The sequence below is a fragment of the Vigna unguiculata genome, chromosome 3, assembly GCF_004118075.2.
Source record: "Vigna unguiculata cultivar IT97K-499-35 chromosome 3, ASM411807v1, whole genome shotgun sequence".
Classification (NCBI taxonomy): Eukaryota; Viridiplantae; Streptophyta; class Magnoliopsida; order Fabales; family Fabaceae; genus Vigna; species Vigna unguiculata.
In genome coordinates, this window is record NC_040281.1 from 44,223,152 (window position 1) to 44,245,526 (window position 22,375).

The 22,375-nt window shown below is 30.4% G+C and overlaps 2 protein-coding genes across 11 annotated transcripts; both read right to left on the bottom strand.

Annotated features, from left to right (window-relative positions):
• Positions 1-2,906: 2,906 nt before the first annotated feature.
• Positions 2,907-10,843, bottom strand: LOC114178358 (V-type proton ATPase subunit H). Its single transcript, XM_028064201.1, has 12 exons — positions 10,711-10,843; positions 10,525-10,599; positions 10,231-10,356; positions 9,948-10,050; positions 9,803-9,875; positions 8,756-8,821; positions 8,496-8,613; positions 7,987-8,148; positions 7,487-7,612; positions 7,116-7,241; positions 5,896-6,075; positions 2,907-3,482 (listed from the first exon to the last, which is right to left on the bottom strand). Exons 2-12 carry the CDS (start codon positions 10,552-10,554, stop codon positions 3,234-3,236), a joined length of 1,359 nt encoding a protein of 452 aa, XP_027920002.1. The 5' UTR covers positions 10,555-10,599; positions 10,711-10,843; the 3' UTR covers positions 2,907-3,233.
• Positions 10,844-13,976: 3,133 nt separating this feature from the next.
• Positions 13,977-19,020, bottom strand: LOC114178796 (protein DA1-related 1-like). 10 transcript variants are annotated; one of them, XM_028064891.1, is made up of 14 exons: positions 18,748-19,020; positions 18,425-18,503; positions 18,053-18,093; positions 17,698-17,843; positions 17,453-17,543; positions 16,810-17,083; positions 16,405-16,525; positions 16,176-16,259; positions 15,871-15,990; positions 15,559-15,771; positions 15,401-15,463; positions 15,178-15,296; positions 15,032-15,090; positions 14,597-14,943 (listed from the first exon to the last, which is right to left on the bottom strand). In XM_028064891.1, the coding sequence occupies exons 4-14, from the start codon at positions 17,806-17,808 to the stop codon at positions 14,597-14,599; spliced, it is 1,602 nt and encodes a 533-aa protein (XP_027920692.1). In that variant the 5' UTR covers positions 17,809-17,843; positions 18,053-18,093; positions 18,425-18,503; positions 18,748-19,020. The 10 variants fall into 10 exon arrangements, with proteins under 10 accessions (XP_027920686.1, XP_027920692.1, XP_027920689.1 ...); XM_028064888.1 differs by having other exon boundaries at positions 18,425-18,540; XM_028064893.1 differs by lacking the exon at positions 18,425-18,503.
• Positions 19,021-22,375: the final 3,355 nt, after the last annotated feature.

Here is a 22,375-nt window from a genome sequence, read left to right on the forward strand (position 1 = left end):
TTGTGAATGCAGTAATGCATTTATCTACATTCGTCAACCAGAGAGATTCTCAGCATCCTTGAAATCTGCATTTTGCTTTTTGCTTTATAAATGTGAATGCAATGATGCATGTATCTACATTAGCTAATTAGAGAGATTATCTGCATTCCTGAAATCTGCATTGTGTTGTCTGTATCATTGCAGACTTGCATTGATGACCAAAGGTGGATGAAGTTGTATTCAACATGTCATTAAAGAGAGTAATTTGGTTCAAAATAGGAGGATGAAACAGGTAAAATATTTGCTTTAGGCCTCCAAAAAAATGCCTTAGTTTTTTCTTTCCAATACTAATATTGTTTTATTAAATGAATTATAAAATTATCTTTTAAATATTATTTTATATTTATCATATCATCAAATTATTGAGAAACTTGACCTTCAAGTCCATTCACTTTTACCTCTTCATCCCATAAGTAAACAATCTCATTTTCCTTTTTTCATCCCTTTAAATTTATTCACTCATTCTCCCTTATATTTCATAAGCAAACACACCTTAACCCTCTCTTTGTTTCAAGTTTAGTATTATGTATGAAGAGAGAAAGGCAAGTGCATTAGTAATTTGGTTGAATTGATTTGCGTCGATTTAAGAACGCAGAATTATAAGGAAATGGCTACAAGGGTGCGTGGCATCATTGATGAGAAATACAACTCATCATAACTAAATTACCTAACTGCCCCTCTATATGATTTCCAAAGCCCTTACTTTAATATGATTATATATATATATATATATATATATATATATATATATATATATATATATATATAATAACATATAATATAATAAAATTACAATAATATAAATAAAAATAAAATAAATAATTATAACATAAATAATAGTAATAATATTTTTTTAAAACTAATCATCTACAATTTGTTTCAACTTAATTTTTTGAAATCCCATTTTATTTAAATTAATCACCCATATAAATTATATATAATAATAATAATAATAAATTATATTTTTTAATTTTAAATTAAAATTTCAATTTTATTTTAACATAATTTTCATTATTTATATTTATATTTATATATCTTCATTCTCAAGAGTAAAATAGTAATCATACAATTTTATTTACTAAAATATTTTCTTTTAATTTATCATAGAGATAAAATCTACAACAACTCTCACAAACTTTCATCTCAAATATATTCAAATCACACCATTTTTGTTTAATCTAAACAACTTCACTTTTACCTCTTTTTCCTTTCAAATCCAATTCATTTATCTTCAAATCCAAACATACCCGAAATGATGCATGGAAATGACCGTATTTAGATTTAAAAATAAAATAGTCTCGTATTAAGAGTATATTTAGACATGAACAATATTTGAAAAAAAGTTATATAATAAGTCATATAAATTTAAAATAAATATTTCAATAACTTGTATCAAAAATATTTTTATATTATCTATAATTATACTTTTATCTTTACAAATATTTATGAAAGAAACACCGCTATCCATATTTTAAATATACAACACAAAAGTAAATGTTATTAGATCGAAAAGATTAGAGAGTGAAGTTGATGTTGCTTATTCTTTTGAAGGTGATTTTGAAGTAGATTAGAGAATAAAAATTTGTGATTAAATTAATTGATGTGACATATTAAAAAAGTTTTAATAAATGAAAAAGTTAAATTATCAAAATGGGTTAAAAGTAATATAAAATAAAATATAAATAATTTAAAATTACTTTTATGAATTTTATCAAATGATTGAGATTATAAAAAAAATTATAAGAAAATTAATAATATAATATATTTGATATGAAAATAATTTATATAAAAATTTATTTACATAAAGATTTTATTTTCTTTTATAATAACAAAGATAATTTAATAATTTTTCCCCGCATCCTGATCTTAAAAGTCCTACTAATCCGTCATCTCCTAGGTCACCATAAAAAGAAAACGTAAAACATCTCTTATTTTTCTCTTCCTAATTCTCTAGAGTAAATTTGTGCAAAGTAACAAAGTGTAAGTGTTGCAATCTCTGACACTGTTATAGTCGATCACCCATGTCGCCAGAGCTGTCACCTTGGAGTTCTGGACCGACAACAAGCGCACGTCCGGGTTGCTTCTGGTGGCCTGTTTACACTCTGAGGATCACAGTTCACAAACCATTAAGAGCACGGTTTTAATTAAATTGTACACAATTTAAATGTGATTTTAAATCTTACATTAAATAAAAAAAATAACACGTAAAAGAATTAAAAAAAAATTTTTTCTGTTTCTTTTTTCAATATTAAGAAACTTGTTTAATTTTTTACTAAATAAAATAATAAATAAAAAGTTAAGGAAGTAAATCGATTTAAAACTTATCCTTTTTAATAATGATTCTCTATATAATTTTAACACGAGAAACTATACTTACCAATCCGTGAAGTTACACTAAATAATACTATTTTTTAAATTTTAAAAGCAAATTCACTTTATTTTTATTCAATTACCAGACACTTTTTTCATATTTCAAAATATCTAACTAAAACTTAAACTAAAGTTATAAAAATTAAAAATGAAGGTTTTAAAAAATAAAAAGTAAATAAATTACAAACAAAAATTATAAAAACGTAAAACGTAATCTTTAAAACCGAAATAAAGATGATGACTATTACTTTATTAAAGCCATAATGAATGTGAATATTGCTTATTAAAGATATGGATGTATATCTATTTAAAAATTATAAAAAATAAAATCATTTTGTTAAAGGTTTTAAAACTTAATTTTCTATTTTAAAATTGAAAATGTAAATGCCATTTGGTATAATCATCACCAAGTTCTCTAGTTAACATATAATTACACTTCGACATTTCTAAAGGAAATTATCAATAACTAAAAATACAATATATAACATTATTAACATATAATAAAATAAACTTTGTTTGTTCCATTAGATCTGACCCCTCGACTCATTCAGATAGCTCATATTTAACAATAAATGTTGTTCTCTAACAAATTCAACGTAACTACAAGAACAAGTTCGAGTATTTAATTACAAAACTTGTTTTATTCGGCAGCAGAATACTTATTTCTCACATAAAATTTCTTCTACTGTTGAAACCGAAATTTTAATATGCCATACACAACAATAAATTAATTACTAAAGCAATGAATAAGCCTTGTACACGAGACAGCAGTGAAGTTGAAGGAATTAAGTGCATCCAGTAGGCCACCATCTCACTAAACAGAATTAAACCTGCAAGAAACTTGCATACTTGGCACCTAGGAAAAGCCGCTGGATGCAGAGTAGTGCATTCTTAGTAACTTCAGCATTTTCATGGTTCATAAGCTTCATCACTCGTTCCTTGGCCTTCAGGTCTGTCACAATTATCCGTCCAGCAGGATGGTTCTGAATAAACTGTGAAAGATCATAACAAGCAACTGCCAGAGTCCTTGGATCACTAGAAGTGTCCAAAATTGTTATTAGGACCCTTAGGATCTGTAACAGATGAAGATAGTATTAATAAATAGTAGATGATCAGAGGAATGTTTAAGATAGGGAGTGCACGATTACACTATCATCATCTTTCCTTTCTAGCATTATCAAACGCCACTTAATATAGCATAATCACCCGTTTTCGCTACAAAAATGTTTTTCCTTATCAAAATGGATAGCAACGAAAATTGTTTTATAGTAAGCATCATCACGTTTGATGGGATCCACGAGCACCCTTAAAGGAACAAAACATTGTAAAATTAATTTACCATATTTCGTACAGCATCATATATCTACTTTACAAACACCAAAAAGATTTATCTAACACGACGAAATCAAGTAACAATACCGCTACACAGAACCAATAAACTATTTTGCACATCTGTTAAAAAGTTACTTGATTTTATAAAAGGAAATGATATCGGACCACGGAATAAGTTTCATCCGTAATGCCTTTAGGACTAACAATGATAATTATAAGGAAATAAAAATTAATTAAACATATTTTATCTCTTTAGGCCATAACTTAATGACAGTGAGAAAGAAGAGATTCAGTCAGCTGCAATCATTTACAATGTATTACACGCCAATGAAAATTTGATAGATTTGAAGATATGATTTGATGTCTCCAACCATTTGAAGACAAAGACTTCATGGAGTTTTCGTCAACCTTGATAAAGATTGGATGATTTTATTGTTTGAGTCTTGTTGAGTTGTAATTCATAGGTTTAGAGTTTGTTTGAGTGAGGGTGTGATGCAATCTTGATATTTTGTGCTAAATTTATTTCCATACTTTTAGTTGACTGAAAAACTATCTCGGAGTTCTCATTCTGAAAAATCCTTCCAAAGATCAAGATTCAAGTGTTGCAACTCATTCTTGTTTAGGATTGTTGAGGATCACCTAGCATTGTTTCTAGAGGGAGTTATTCTTTGAACTTAATTGTTCACGTGATTCAATTCCAAATTGCTTTCTTTGTTGTTGGTTGTTCTAAACTAGCGCTGTCAAGAAGGTTTTGTTGTGATAGGTTCACAAAAGGTTGCAAGAGATATAGTAGGATTCAAGATCTTGTGTTGTATTGTATTTCTTGTTTTTCTTGTAGGGTGCTTGTAAAAATTTGAAATTAGTGTATTAGCCTAAATAAGGTGATTAAACAACCAGATGTAACTTATGAGGATGAAGTATAATTCTTGGTGTTATTCTCCTCTTGTCTCTTACAACTCATCTGAATTATATACATATTGCAGGGTTATGAAAAATTTTAAAACAGCATTTCTAGAAGCTGAGACTAGTTTACTTTTTGATTCAAAGTTAATCATTCAATCAATTGTAAAAAAACTCTAAATTCGTTTAAAGTTTAATTCACCCCTCTCTTGAACTTAAGCCTGTTTTTCTAACAAAAGCGTCAGAGTACACACCAATTATCAATTGAAAATTCATGTCATGTCTGCACGGCTTGCAAAACACCATCCATTTTGATACCATCACAATTACTATAAGAAACAAAACATAGATAGCTTGCACAATCAACTATGTAATGCTAAGACTCAAACTCCTACGTGTGAGGTCATATTCTATCACGGAACACATCAAGTAATTCCATACTGTCTTAAATAGAAAAGTATAAGAGAGGTATCATCAGACACTCACATTGATATAGACACCGGACACAGTGGCTCGGGGGTATGTGTGTGGTGTGTGGTGTATTGAACATCATTATGAATTATTTAAATTCACATTCAAGAGTTATATATTCAAAGTCATCTATAAAGAAAAAGTTAATCAAACATAAAAATCTGAACATATTGTTACCTAAAACAAAATGAATTTAATCCATCCATCTAAAATCCAAAAAGTGAAAAGAGAATCTAATTCATTTGAGACATTTCAACCCCTTTTTAATAAGCATCATTGAAAAGGACACTCTAGCCGAGATTCATCTAAAGACAAACTAACAAGTTCAAAAAGTTCCACATTGTAAGATATGAAAGGAGAATGAATAAAAATATCCTAATAATACATATATAATCTAAACATTCCTAATTATTTAGAACTTGTTCCTTATTTCTATAGTTATAGTACATACTTCGTTTGAGTTTTGAACTTACAAGAAAAAATATTATACTGCCCGTATTAATATCGTGTCAGAGTTGTCATAGACCCAAAAAATGTTTTTTAAATTAGACACTTCAATACATGTCATACTTGTGTCGGTGTCTTATACATGTCATACACAAGGACATACCATAGGCATGTTCAAACTTCATAGATTACACAAGCACTCTAGCCAGCCAGTTAGTATTCAGTGCTAACCAGTTCAAACTTCACGATAACCCTTGTTATTTTCCTCAGCCTAATTTTTCATGTTCGCTTAAATAAGAAATAAATTAAAGCATAAAGGAAGAAATGCACGTATACCTGGAAATCATTTTCTTCAAAGTTGGTTATATTTTCTCTCCAGAATAAGGGATCTTTGTGCATGGGAGACCAATCTAGATGACCAAGAAGAACTTCTTGCTTGTACATATCGAAAGAACTTAGTTTCCTAATATTATCCTTAAGCCCTTCTTCCAGAGAATTCAGTGCCTCCAACAAGTCCTATACAAACTTTTCTAATCAATAGAAATATTGGGCTAGCAATACAAAATGTGCCATTTCTAAAAGAAATGTGGTAATAGAGGTTAAAAAGAGCTATCTATTTTTAAGTGTGTAATTTAAGATAAAGTGATAAAGCTCAAGTAATACACACACAAATAGTTTAATCATAGAGGGTGCCAATTCAAGCAAATGTAGGAGAGAGTGGAAAAGGCACTTTAGAATAGTGAAAAACTGATGTCCGGTGAGCCTTCCAGAATATGTATTAAAGTTAGCAACATAATTGGTGTGTCATGCATAAGAGTTCATGTAAACTTGTGCATTACAATGCAAATAGAAAACAGAGAGAACACTATTGTTACGGCCAACATGCACAAGAGTCCCTGTTGTGTACCCAGGAAGCAATGCATCATGGATTAATCAAATTTCATCAACCATATTGCAATATCGCAACTTATCTATTGAGTAACAATAAATATTCAAGATGAACCATCACATCATTCCAATAAGTAAATTCTGCACTAACAGCCACTCTGACTTTCCTTTTCTATTAAGTGCATAACATCAAATGCTAAGTGCCACTAAAAGTGTGATGCATCACAGAAAACGAAAGTGTATCTAACTATTTACGGTTTCGGTATGACAACATACGACAAGAAATAATATATAATATTGCATACGCCATGTTATATAAAAAAACTATGACTACAATGACCAAAAAAAAAACTAAAATATTAGTTCTGATATCAAATACTTGTATAGTAGCAAGATGTAAAAAGAGGGCAACCTAATGCACAAGACTCCCCATTCCACTAGATGGGGTTTGGGGAGGGTACACATAGGTGCATAACACCTAATCCTGCAAGACACTGTTTACAGGAATTGAATCTCTGATTGCAAGGTCACAAGACAGCAAGTTTATAGGTAAGGCTCAAATAGCAAGAGGTATAAATCAAAAATATTTTTCTCTGCATGGCACCTGCTATAATTTTGCACACAAGTTCAACAGGACATTAACGTAGTGTAGGTCTTAATTATCTGACCTCATCACTCCATGCTTGTGCCTTTAAACTCTGGACAACTTGTGGCAGCTGAAGATCAACCATCTGAGCACCCAATGTCCCTTTTGACATCAAGTTCTTAAGAGTCAGGACAATAACTCTAACCACCTTGAAAAAACAAGTGTGCCAACATTAGACTGCTATGCCAGAGAAAGTTATAAACAATGAAATATCTACTTGCTACTACTACAGACAGAGATATAACAGGAAGTTAATACAAACTAAGCTAACAGCTATAAAAGAACAGTAAGTCTATAACTAGTGATCATATTGTAAGAAATAGAGAAATGTTAACAACATTTTGTTTAAAAGAGAAAAATGAGATGCATATAAATTCAACAAGTAAGCAATACCTTCTCTTTTGTAGAACTCTTAACAACATCAATAAGTCGAGGAAGGGTCCTTGAAGTAGCCAAATATTCAATTGCTGGCTCATAATAGGATAAGAGCCATATGCAGAGACATGTTTCATAAAGAAGCTGTTACAGAGGAATTTATCAATTAAGTTCCCTTTGTTTACCCTTAAAAAATCACCCACGAAATCTAAATAATTTCATCAATAACATTTTATTATTTTTACTGATAATTCTATTTAGAAGCCAACATATCAGGAATCAGAAATCACTCTAACAATTTTGATCAAAACAATTATTATTTGGTAAAAAGCACCAAGCATAAGTTATTCATCTCTTACTAAATGCAATACAGACTCTTCAATTTCTAGCAAGGAGTACAGGCATAGCTAGATATACCATGCTCACCCATGCACCTATCCTATTAGCATAGGCCAACTAAGCACAAATTCAATTACTCAGATTTTCAGATTCTAAGAGGTAGAGTCCGACAAACTTACCTGAATGGACTGTTGTGTGGATGCTGGTGAAATCAATGGCACAAGTAACTTGACCCCATCTGCCTGAACAAAGGAAGACCTAACCACAGGTTCCTTAAGCAGTGTTGCTAGGCAATTGATAGCAGTTGGGACTCCACGAGTAGGATGAAAAGGTTTCTTCAACTACAAATTTAATAAATCAATCATAGATAAACGTAAGAAAGCATGCATATTACATGGAAATGGATCCATAACATCTTTAGAATATTTCATCAACTTCCTATTTATCTGAGTTCATATCTTAATGAGTCTAGTCTAATTGATTCTGCGGTACAATTTATAACTTAGTGTTCACGTTCAGAAATGCCACATTTGCACAATCACAAATCTAACTTAATTTTCATAAACGTCAAGTGATTGTGGCAGCTTCCTCCCTATGTTGATAAGATTAGGTGCATTGTCAACATATCTGTGAATTACTATTATCCAGTTGATCTAGAGAGATAGAAACAATTTTCAGTGTCACATACCTGTTCACAAAGCCATTTTACTAATCCTATCAAAACATCATCAATAGTTGTAAATGGTTTCTTTCCATTTGATGCTTCTCCATTAGACACAACGCCATTCTGATTTTTTGGCCTGACACTATAATCAGAAAAAGGGTGAAATTTTGCAATAACTCGTAAGGTAATAACTTATACAGCTGTATAAAATAGAATCTGATATTTAATTCAAGTCTGAGAAGTTTTTTGAATTAAAATGTGAAAAGATCTCGAGTTTGTATTACCTAACAATCAAAGCAAGGATCTTACAGCTTTTCTCTTGTATGTACCAATTTCCTTTCCAGAGCAATCTGCAAGATGGATAAAATTCTTTTTCATCTTTTGAATATCATAAATTTGAAGTACAAAAAAAATAGTCAAAATCCAAGAGAATCATATGACATTATATCAACAAGTGTACATAGCATTTAATCTTCTGTAAAAGAAATGACAAAGAAATGTAATTAAACAGCAGTGGACTTTCAGTTCTGTGTTCAAAAGAAAGGTATAATACTAGACTACAATTGACCATATAAAGCACAATCTTCCACAAGCACGTATATTACATACACTCAAATACTATCATCGATGGCTAGACTCCCTGCAAAAGAAAATCTTAAAACCGTTTGGATGAGGCTTAAATAAGTTTCAGGTCTCGTATATATGACTAATATTTGTTTTAAGTACCAAATAAAAAAAATTAAAATTGGGTCCTAATAATATATAAAATTTTGGTTTAAATCCCTAAAAATATATTTATTCATATTTTGTCCCTAGTATTACATTGATTCCTTTAACTGATCCCAAAAGTATTTTTTATTTCTGTTTTGATTGTTCAACTTATTCTTTTATCATGACAACATCCCATCATATAATGACGTATCCTGTCAACGTAGTTAATAAAAGGAATTTAATGTATCACTCAATGGGATACATATTTCGACTTAGCAACACATGTATTATAGAACTAGTATGTATCAGAATGGACATAAACCAAAACGTTTAACTTGTTATGTACACAATTTGAAAAACAAAGTATTGGGTGCTCAAAACAAATATCAGTAATATATTAGGAGTGTGGAACTTATATATACCTTTGGCTGAAGTAATGAACACGGTAACAAATACATTCTATTTGAAACAAAAATGCTGAATTTTGTATAGTGCATTAACGAGAGATTTTCATGTGAGTGTGTGTTAGATAAACATATACACTTGAGCTAGTCTCACCTCCAAAATAAAGAAATCTAATAATTATGCAGAACAAAAAACATATTTGAGTATAGACTTAACTTAGGAAAGGCTCATAAGTATCTTCATCTGCAAGGGTACTGTCATGAAACAGTCTTGCTCTCTTGGGGTTTGCTGCAAAAGATTATAATTTCAAGGTTATTACAAACAAATGAGAAAAAAAATTTACCAATTTCAACAATTTACCTGCAAGCATTTCATCTATCAGTGCCAAAACATACTCTATAGTATCTTCCTTGAAAATATCGCGCAGAACACGAACAAACACGCGAACATACGAGGGACCATCCTGCCACACAACGTACGAGCTTGCACTTTCAATACCAATAGACAACAAACTTGGGAATCACAAATGATTCCATTTCAAATCAAAATTGCAATCAAATCAAGTTTAAAAGCTCAGCACAACAATTAACAAACTATGATTAACTATTACTTTCCCCAAAAAAAATAAGTTAAAAAGAATTACATCATCGAGCAACTGTGCTCTGTGACTCTCTGATCGGTGATCATAGCGCCTCAAAAGCTGAAGGCTGGTGCTAGAGATGAGCTTCGTGGACATATAGGTCTCCCATGGAATGTCCCTACTCAGAACCTTCAAGAAAACACGACACAATGCCAGTGAAGAAATTCAAACCACATCAACAATCAACACAATAAAATGCACGATAACTAAATCCAAACGGAATCGAGCACAATCGGTACTTTGGGATCAGATCGAGGAACGAAGAAACTAATAGAGAGGAAACGGATCGGAAAGTACCTGTTCGGTGGTTAATTCGGCCTGGTCCATGGCAGCGGGAACCCTAGAACTCGCTCGGGAAACTTAAATTTGGTACTGCGAGAGCAAAAGCGAAATCGAGTGAAATGAATGCAAGTGACGGAGACACAAGTGAAATTGCAATGAAGAAAAGTGAGAAAGTGAAGAATCGGATGAGGATTATTTTACCCGCGATTTGTTGGTTTTTGGATTTGTAGCAGAGAGACAGAAGTGAGAAGGAGAAGGGAAATAGATCAGTTTTGGAATCACATATTGGTAAGCATCCCTCGCCACGACCATGCTACAATCATGTTCATCCTGGGCCACGTGCCTGCCTATCTTTTAAATTTTTTTATTATCTACAAATATGGGTAAATTTCTATATTACTACTTATGCATGTAGTTTTTTTTTCAAATTTTATTCTTTTAATAATTTTTAAAAAAAATTCAAATTAAAAATATATTTTATTAATTTTACTTTTTAGTAATTATTTTTTAAAATTCAAATGATTATAATTATTTATAATAAAAAATCAATTTTACAATAAAAAATCATAAAAATTATAAAATAAATTATACAAATTAAAATTACATAATATTTTTATTTTGATAATTAAAAATCATTAATAAAAATTTTGCAATCAATTTTTTTCTGTTTTTTAATTTTTTTTAATATATTTTTTTTAATTTAAATAAAAAATTGTTTTCAATTTTATGACAATATTTTTACATTTAAATAATTATTCACTTGTGAAAATGAATTTTGTTCATGCAGAAACAATAACAAAATATAAGGGAGCACAAATCAAATCGCACCCAATCCTTAACTCCTTAGGATGAACACTCACTCCTCTACTCCTCGACTTGGGTATGTCTTCTTGTAGTAAAAGTGGACTGGACATTTTGGGGTTATATGCGGAAAAGAATTTGACGATTAAGTCAGTCAGAGCTCTCAAAAGTCAAATCAAAAATTAGGTAATTAGTAAATTGCGTACCTTTACCTGTATTTATAAAGCATTAATCACAGTTTACCTTATTCGTGGGTTGGGCCCTTATTGGACTTATTGGGTCTCGTTTAGGCCTGTATAGGCCTAACTAAGGTCCAGTACCAGACTTGTGTTTTAATTCTAGGAGTTTAACCATTCTTTCATGAGTTAATAGTAGACAGCTTTTGCTAGTATGCTGGCTTGGCCGTTATGTATGTATACTCTTTTTGTATAGTTAACCAATATTCTTTTTATGTTATGACTATAAATTTGCGGTTGGGATCGGGTAGTTAACCATATTGGTCCTAATTTACAAATTTATTTTATTATGGATAATTATTTGATTTAAAAGAATAAGTGAAAACACCATACACTTTTATGTATGTGTGTCCAATTTTTTACATTGTGATTAAAAAAAATATTATTATTAAAATAAAAATATTATTAAATTTATAAAAAAAATATTCTTAAAATTAATCATAAAAAATAGATAAAAAAAATTAAAGGATAAAATAATTAATATTAATAATAGTGAAATTGGTATTGAAATGTGTACACCAAAAACCAGTTTAAGGATAAGTTACCAAAGGAGGGATAAGTTACCGAAAATTATTAGTAATGTGATGAACAAATTGATAATATGATATACGATAATTTGGATGACACAAAAAGTTACACAATATTTTTATTTTAATAATTAAAAACCATTTCATGATTTAATAAAGTTTTTGCTATAGTAAATAAAAATAGACACACATAGTTTTCACTAGTATTTATCGTTAATTTTTCTTGTGCACGTAGAAAGTATTGATATTTTATGTTTCTTTCCATACAAAATATAAATGTTTACCTGTTTTAATTAATATTTTCTATAAAGTATTTGAGGAATTAATAAGATGATACAAAATAAATTAAAATTAAAATAATTGATTATGATTATCATTGCTCTAACTTTTCAATGTCTAATTACTTTACTTATAATCTAACAACATATTATTTTTAAAAGATAATCAAATCAATATTTGAAAGGATATTCTTGGAGAGTAACGCAGTGTTCGCTTGAAGCGATACTACTGTTTACAGTTATTAAAGACGATGGATTTGCATGTAAAAAGTGTGTTCTTTTCAATCAATGTGTAGAGAAATGGAAACGCGAATTTACAGGATCATAGCATTATCTCATCCTTGCTACCAAACAAGGATTTGAGAGTGATACTTCACATTTTACCAATATAACCTTGCACGTGGATCATATTTTGCAATCACGTGAGTGTTATCTATGAATTGAGTAGCTGTTTTCCCCTGTGTGCTGCCAAGATTCCTGACTTTTGCACTGCTACCTGAAGATTTATGATGACACACATATTCAAGATTCCACATTTGAATTTGCTTCGGTTGCTTGGGTTTGAACTTTGCCATTAAATAAGAAGGTTTGCGTGTCTTTTTCATTGTGAATGTTCGTGGAAGGCTTTGGAGCTAGACATTCCCCATTGTCTTCTCTCTCGTTGAAGTTCAAAGGTGAGTGTAGTGGTGTTATGGCTGGTGAAGATTGTGGAACATGAAGCAAGATGTTTGGTTGTGTGTGTGTGAGTGAACTAGTGTGTGTGAAGAATGGAAGATGTTTAGCTATGTGTGTGAGTGAACTAGTGTGTGTGAAGAATGGAAGATATTTAGCTCTGTGTAATGTGTGTGAAGAGTGGAAGAAGGTGGTGTGTGAGTGAGAACACCGGTTACGTAATTGGTGCTATGTTTGTGAGTGTGTGTGCACCGATTATATAATTAGTGCGGTGTTGTGTGTGTAGCATCGGTTACATAATTGGTGTTATGGGAGTGACACCGGTCATGTAATCGGTGTTGTGTGTATTTCTGTTGCTAGTGTGCGTGTATAATATATATATATATATATATAATTAATAATATATAATAATAATTATTATAATATATGTATAAAATAATTATTAATAATAAAAAAATATATATAAATATGTATAATAATGAATAATAATAATAATTAAATATATTAAATAATAAATAATATATATAGTAATTAAATATAACTAAATAATAAAAATAATATATATAATAATTAATAATATTATTATTAATTATTAATGATAATTTCAGATAATTATTATTATAAAAAAATAATAATAATTTAATATAATTTATCTTTTTATTAATTTTTTCATTAAAATTTATTAAATAATATTTTTTAAAATTTAATATTTTAAACTAATAAAAAATCATTTTATACATTTTTACCATCAAGAGTATCTCCGTAATCTTCAAATTCTATTTATTAAAACATTTTTTTAATTTATCAAATTACTCACTAACTTTCACAAAATTCATTTCCAAATTCAATTACTTTAACCTCTAAATTCACTATAAAAAAATATTTATTCATACACTCAAATCTACACAAATTCATTTTTCCACTCTTCGTCAAATCCATCCTACAAACAAGAATAGCCTAAACAGGTGGCTAACTAGTCACTTAGATTACAAAGTTGAACAGTCATCGCAAAAGTACTGAGAAACCGTCTTTCTGAATTGCAACTTCCAGAAAAATTTCCAGAAAAGAAGGATACAAGCACTGTTTTAATAATTTCAACTGCTGAAAGGTATTTTGTAACACAGAATATAAGAGACAACATTTATCTGGAAATTGCAACAACTGAACATGTCATCCCTCCCCACCGCATCCCCTAAAAGAAAGAAAAAGTATTTTGGCAACCGGAGACTAACAGGGGCCTTTTTCATTCCTTATTTAGTCCGGTGTAATGTGAAAATTATATACTTTTTGAACCTTTGCATCCTATTTAATTTAAATGACAAAGCTGATATATCAGTTGATGTAGAAGAAAGAAAATTGTATCATGTTTCTCCATTTGGTTTCTCTAAGTGAGTCCATCCTCTAGAGAGAAAGTAAAAAGTCCCACTCATTGATGAAAATAACCATTAATATCATATGCTTGCGCATAATATATCATGAATTTGTTCAAATTTAACTCCTTAATTTTATCATCAACAGTTGAGATTCCTTTTACTTTACTCATGAAGATGAATTGCTCACTCTGAACGGTTTTTCAATAAGGAAAACTACCAGTCATTCGGATATGGTCAAGGGTCCTTTTAAGGCCATACTTGAGCACTGCTTGGTTACCCTCTCTGAATCCATCTCCATAAGCTGATGAACTATCTGACTCAATCTGGTGTTTGAAGTATTCACCAAGTTTCTTCTCAAATTCAGAACGTTTACCCTTCTTAGATGATGAAGAGGACGAAGGTGAGGAGGAGGATGAGGAAGAAGAAGAAGATGATGATGATACTGCGCCTTCATTCCCAGAGCTGGAATAGATCTCTGAATCTAACCACATATGAGCCAAGACTTGGCAAATTCCCTCTTCAACTTCTGGCTTCAGATTACCATAGCCTGCCATAACCCCACAAGTCTGTCTAACTTAACGCTATGAAATGAAAATACAAATTTTCCACATTGATCACATGAAGGATGATGGTACCTTTAAGTCTAAGCCACGCATGCATCATTTCGTGAGCCAGAATTGATCCAGTCAATAGCCTATGAACATAAAATTCTTGAATTTATGCAGTGAACTCCAAATGCAAACACTTGAATTCATGAAAATAGTTGGCATCAGAAGGGTACCTGGGAAGGCCATACAAAACAAGTATGGCTGTCACTTCGCATCGACGAATCAGTCTAAAAGGCTCTGTTATCATATCTATGAGCTGGTATCCTGCTCCTATCCTTGGTCTCCTCAAAATCTGGAATTACAAGAAAAGATTATAAACCACTGCTTGATGAGTAGAGATAGTTTATTGAGAATTTAAACCATCAATGAAGATTGAAATTCAGAAGAGATCTCTACAGTGGGAATAGTTTGCTCTTCAGACAAGCAAAGTCCTCTAGTTTCAGGTAAGTGGTGATGACCCTACACTCAAAAGCAATGCAAAATAATTATGATGTAAAGAAGAGAAAATGAAAGGAAAAATTTCATGAATGAATGTTCAAAACGTTAACATTTACATTCTTCTCTCCCTCCATGGCTTCGTTAAGTGCCTGTCTCTCAACCAAAAGCATAGGAATTTGCTGCTCTATCTTCATATGTAAACCTTCATAAAATTCTTGTATCTCAACATAAAGAGGTTGGCATTCATGAGTATCCATGATAGCTGAGTCAAGACACTCCAGACACAGCTTTCGGCCATCATCAAGCAACAGATATTTGGCATCCACTGACTGCACTGATTGGAAAGTTTCATATCAGATATGAAAAAGCAAAAGAAAGTCAGCTACATGAACAAATGATGACATGTGTTGGAAGATGTTATAACCGACCTCCATTCTTTGACAGCTACAACAACGAGGAGTACCATCACGCTCATGCGATGGGCAATATTTTTGTAGCCAGAAAGGATGTGCTCTATACTCAATGAGGCCAGCTGAGTTTGGTGGGATCTGCAATGAACAGTGTGTAAAATGACTTTAACTTTGAAAATAGCTCAATATCCGTAGTCTTCCAACAAAACACATGATGTAGTGATATTTGTATGCGAATCGAATTTTATTGAAACCATTAATCAAAGACTAGCATAATGAATTGACTAAAAATCTGTAAGAGAAAACTGAGTGCCATTACTTACAAAGCTTTTGCAAACATCACATTTAGGATGATGCAACTCCTTATAGCAGGATTTATGATAACGGCGATTTCCAGACATTGAAAACTGTAAATGAATACGAACGTAAACATTATGTACATATTAAGAAAACAAAAAAGCTAAAGATCTTCTTTTATGAATTCCAGAAGAAAGCTAAATGTGTTCAAATCGAGTTTCATGAAACATATAGCAATCAATCCAAGACTCTAACCTCATAATCAGTGATTGGAAGTTCGCAAGCATGGCAACAGAAACATTCGGGATGCCAAAAACCTCCCATGCAACTCAAAAATCTTCCACTGCCAATCTCGGCATTGCAACCAGCACAGGTTCTGCAAGCACATTTTGAAAAAAAAAAAAAACAGCTTTAGCCTGTGTTTCTTTGTATAAATGAAAATGAAGATAAAAAGTCAACAATCTTTTGGTCTACATATCTACATTTCTTATATTAACTAATAAGCACAATTCAGAAATTCTTCATAACGAAGTTTGGAAACACTATCTGTTTGTCCCCCTCTGTTTACCACAATCAGTGAAGTTTGGCAATTTCCATGTAAGGTAATTGAAATTGCGCTCGCTAACAACAGATAAAAGATATCATCTTTTCCATAGGTACCTGTATACAGGTGGGAATAAGTTTGCAAGAGGTTGAAATAAAGAATCAGTTTCAGATCGAGGAGGAGAACTAATGCTCAAACTTTCTTGAATTGCCCTGGCAAGTTGTTCATCTTCCTCAAGTTGAAATTCATCAAGATTTTTGTCTTCATCCTGTTGAATTTGAGCATGGTGGTCATCTTCATCTTTCTGAACTTCCCCAACACATCTGTCTTCATCATCATCATCATCATCAAGTGGACACAGTTCATCATCTTCAGATTCAGAGTCATCCTCTGGTTTTGAGAGGCAAAAACATGAGGCATTTAGCAGGGAAAAAATCGGGAATCCATTTCCAAACACAAGTTTACCGAATGAAATTTCAGATTTTTTTCAATGGACTCTAACCATATGAAAAATATGTTCAGTACTTTTTCAACCAAGCATCAGAATCAACTAATCCTGATAATTATGGTATAGATTATAACTACATTTTAATCGAGATACTTGATCACTGACACCAAGACACTTAGATTGTTAGTTACACAAGAACTTAATAAATCGATATGCATTATGTTTAGAATATACATTTTAGGTAACCTGGCACACTGAATTCCTAATTTTAATAAGAAGATACATAAAAAAGCAAAAAGCATAACTCTCACCAATAACTTTTTTCCCTTTCGGATCTGCCTCTGAAAGAGAGAGTGCTATCGCCCGATCAATTTCTTCTTTCTCAATTTCCGTCAAATCATCCTGCTCTCAGTTTAGACTATTACAATTCATAACTTTAGACCAAATCCGAAAGGAACTAGGGCTGTGTTATGTTGAAACAACGATGGTGCTAGAAAATGACATGATAAGTTGAAAGAATGATGAATTTTTTACAAGAAGCAGAAAGTGTGATTACCGCTGAATTATCATGATTGTCTGAATATCTGTCGTCTCCATATTTCCCATGATATCTTCCTCCTGAATATTTACGGTTGGATCCCTTGAGCAATTTAGTAAACCAACCCATGCAATATTATTTGGTGCAAGTTGGTACAACCTCTTCTGAAACAGCAAGACCTCAACTTCAATTCAATCTTATATGATCAGAACTGTTACAGAATTAAAAGATCGTACACAAATAAATGCTCGAGAAAAAAAAGTTATGATCCCAAAACTTTTACAATCCAGTGCTATTTGAGGTATTACATTTGCATTGGCAAAGCAGGTATCATGAAGAGTAGATAGATCATGGAATAAAAAATCCATATCACCTCTTATTTTGGGAATCACATGCTACCCAGATTCTCAGGTCCTGAACAGTTTGACAGACAAAGGAAAATGATAAAACAAAAAGAAAAAAAAGGAAGGGTGGAGGTTGACAAATAAAATATTAAATGAATAGAGAGAATCAGCATGACTTGTAGGAAAGCTTGCTAAATGCATATGTCTAATTCTCAAGGAAGAATGGCTATGATGCTGTTCTTCTGAAGACATTTTGAAAACGCGAGAAAAATTGTATCCAATCAGCAGGATATTTGTATCAAAGATCAAACAATGTTACAGTTTCAGTAATCAGATTAATCAATCAACCAGTTGTTCAAGCAAGGAAATAAGAAAGGCATTGAATTTCATATCAAACGTACGAATTAGTTCAAATGTCTTGAGTTCTGCGGCACCGAATTGTGCTCTTTCTTCTTTGTCTTTTTCCCTTAAAGCAACGCCCTTGTGGTTTGATGATGAATAGACTCAAATTGAATTGCTTCAAGAGAAATTAAAATAATTCCACATGCATAAAAGAAAAAACTTCCACCAACCCCACCATGTAAGTTGTTGATAATAGATTGAAAACACCGCAAGCATGAAGGTCCCCCAGATAGAGAAAAATAATATTCCAGAGCAGACAGGGGAAAGAAGGAGGAAAAGGAAGAGAATTTATGAGAGAAGAGAAAGAAAGAAGAAAAGGTACCTTAAAGGGATTATGAATCAGCAGAGACAGAGGAATCAGATGAATCCCAGTTGAAGTACACTTTGTGAATTGTTATTCCCATGTAGACACAGTCAACCACAGAGAGCAATAGCTATTTATATCTCTTATTTTCTTTGTGTGTGTGATCCTGGGAGTAGCTTTTTGAATGCAAAGAGTGAAAAGGGGAGTGCTTGGATGACACGCAAATACAGGGAGGCGAAAAGGGATAAAAATTGTAATAGTGGAATCTTTTAAGAAGGGATGAGTGTATTTTTATCTTAAAGGAACAGAGGAAAAGACGGATTGGAAGGTAGATATGGAGAATCAGAAGAAGCAGTTGAGTTTGAAATTCAATGTCACTGTTTACTCTGGCATGTGGGTCCTCTACCATTTTTTTCTGCCACATTCCACCAAATGTCAATAGCAACATGAAGTATATAAAACTTTTCGGTGGCTTCTTTCACATGGGAGACCGGGAGGGTGAAAGATTGAGTTTTTGTTTTATCTTGTTTCTGCTCCGTGAGTTACTGCCAATTTCAGTATTCATGCATGCGTTGTGCCATATCAATTCTTACCTTAACCCAATACCACGTAGAGTTAATTGTTTCAATTTAAGTTTAATAATAGATGGCATCATACTACATCAATGTATTGACAAAGTATATAAATTTTTTAATTAATGATAAAAACAAACTCATTCCGCATTCTTCTCGTGACGTTTTTTCGATTTTCAAGAAAAATCTTTATATAAATTCAATCATTTTATTAGATTTATTATGTTTTTTTTTATTTCAAAATACACCTGTATATATTAATTATAATGTTTTCAAATATATTATTTTTTTATATAATAAAATCAGTATATTTGTTAAAAGATCGATACTAAAAGATCAGTAAAGATTTTATATAAATATAAGTATGAAAAATATTTATATTTATATATTTTACTTTAACCGAATAGCAACAAGACTTAATTCTTTGAATTTAAGTTTAATTGGATTGATAATAAGAGATAACATATCATATTACATCAATTAATATGCATGACAAAGTATATAAATTTTAATTAATGACAAAATTAAATTCATTCCGCGTTCTGTTAGGAGACGTTTCAGTATTGATGAAAAATAAAAAATATCTATGTATATTTTAAATTATTTAAATAATTTTATGAAGTGTGATAATTGTTTTATCTATAACATACAAATTGATTTTAAATTATTCTTTAAGAGATTTTATAATTTCATTTTCTTTAAATTGTTTCTTTTTTGCGACTAATATGTTCTTACCAACACTTACGTTTGGTATTCATTTCAACATCAACATAAATAGAAAGAAGGAACATAAACAAAAAAAGAAAATATGATGCAACATGAGATTCAAGAAATATAATATGTCAATATTATAAATGTCAAAATGAGTTTTAATCTGTGAGCCAGCCTGGCTCACCACAGACTCAAGTTAGGTTGGACTGAGAAAATTTCATTTTTTTAAAGGTGAGTTAAACTTAACTCGGCTCACATAACCCACGGGTTAAATGGGACCAAGTTGAAGTAGGTTGACCCACAAACGACGACACTATTAATTTTTTTTATACATTTAAAAAAAATATTATAATTATTTACTACTTCTAATTATATAGGTTCACAATTCAATATTATTAATACTAGAATGTTGCTCAATAATATTTGAATTGTTAAGTGTTTGATTTGTAATTTTAAGTATCTTGATACTTTAATGTTTAACAATTATCTTTATAATAATATTTCGATCATTAGGTTAACACTTTTGATTCCACTATTATAAAAAATAAATCGAGTCAATTCACTTTCATAAAATGCAATAAATATATAAAATAAATCGTAAAAAAGAGACACTCGTACGTGAGTCAATCCACTAATCCATGGTGGATCAGGTTGAGCTACAAAACTTTTGGTTCACCAAAAAGTGAGTTGGGTTGAGCTAATCTTTTTTTAGCTCAACCCGTGGGGATGACTCTAGCATCCCTAGTCAAAACCTTCAAATAGTGAACTCTAAAATAAAATAAAGTAGAAAGAAGAAACAAAAAAAATCACATAGACATAAAAAGAAAATATAATCAAAATTGATTGTAATAGAATGAAGATATAAGTAACCACTCTCTCTCTTTCCTAAATAAAAATATAATTTATTAAAAAACAATTTAACCCATTACATATCCTTTTCAATACTTATAAAAATTAACAAACACTAATAGAAATATAATTAAATTTTATTTTCAAAAATAAACTTATAATTAATTTAATAGAGGTATATTAGTACTAAAAAAATTGAGACTCTTTTCTTCTCAAACATAATTTTATAATTAATTAATAGTGAAATTAAAAAAAAACTTAGACATTTTTTCTTAAAAAAAAATTATAATTAATTTAATAGAGAAATATTAGTACTAAAAGAAAGTTTTTTGAATTTTTTTTTTAGACATAAAGCGGATGCTTTACCTACTTTATTCTTGAACTAAACATCTATTAAAAGATTATTCTCTAATTTTAATAATGATATTAATTGTCACATTAAGCGCAATATGAACAATTATTGACTCAAGTTAGTCAAGATGGATAAAGGTTGAGCTAAACTTTGAGATTATTTTTCATTTAATATTTTTTTTATTTGTATTTTTAAATTCTGATAATGTATTTTGATGTTTTAGTTATATTGTGGTTTTTGAATTTCATTGATTATACTAATGTATTTGTTCTTTTACCTCTTTTTGGTGAAATATATTTTTACCTATTATATTATTCTACAATATTCTACATGAAGTAATTTAAAATTATGTTTTTCTTGTGACATTATTTATAAAGAAAGTTTAATTGGATTAATAATAATAGATAACATATCATATTACATCAATCAATATGCATGATAAAGTATATAAATTTTAATTAATGATAAAATTAAATTCATTCTGCGTTTATGTTAGGACACGTTTCAATATTGATGAAAAATCAAAAATATCTTTGTATATTTTTAAATTATTTAAATCAATTGTGAAGTGTGATAATTGTTTTATATATAACATACAAAAGGTAATCGATCTTAAATTATTTTTCAAGAGATTTTATAATTTCATTTTCATTAAATTGTTTCTTTTTTGTGACTAATACATTTTTTCCAACATTTAGGTTTTGTATTCATTTCAATATTAACATAAATAGAAATAAGAAACATAAACAACAAATGAGGATAAAAATATGCAACATGAGATTCAATAAATGTAATATGTCAATATTATAAATGTCAAAATTGATTTCAACCTATGAACCAACTTGGCTCACCATGGGTTCGAGTTGGGTTGGGCTGAGAAAATTTCTTTTTTTTTTTTCAAAGGTAAGTTGAACTGAACTTGACCCACTTAATCCACAGGTTAAATGGGACCAGATTGAAGTAGGTTGACCCACCAACGACAACACTATTAATCTTTTGTTTACAATTTTTAATTTTTTTTATTATAATTATTTACTACTTCTAATTATATAGGTTCACAATTCAATATTATTAATACTAGAATATTGCTCAATAATATTTAATAGTTTGAATGTTTGATTTATAATTTTATTTGTTTGCCAAGTTATGTAAGTGGATACTT

Coding starts and splice junctions, on each gene's coding strand:
- LOC114178358 (XM_028064201.1), bottom strand. CDS start 10,554: ATGGACCAGGCCGAATTAACCACCGAACAG. Junction 10,357..10,524: donor CCGAATTAACCACCGAACAG/GTACTTTCCGAT, acceptor GTTTTCTTGAAG/GTTCTGAGTAGGGACATTCC. Junction 8,822..9,802: donor ACTTATGAGCCTTTCCTAAG/TTAAGTCTATAC, acceptor TCCATCTTGCAG/ATTGCTCTGGAAAGGAAATT.
- LOC114178796 (XM_028064885.1), bottom strand. CDS start 17,808: ATGGGTTGGTTTACTAAATTGCTCAAGGGATCCAACCGTAAATATTCA. Junction 17,084..17,452: donor GAAAGGGAAAAAAGTTATTG/GTGAGAGTTATG, acceptor TCTCAAAACCAG/AGGATGACTCTGAATCTGAA. Junction 16,526..16,809: donor TTATTCCCACCTGTATACAG/GTACCTATGGAA, acceptor ATGTGCTTGCAG/AACCTGTGCTGGTTGCAATG.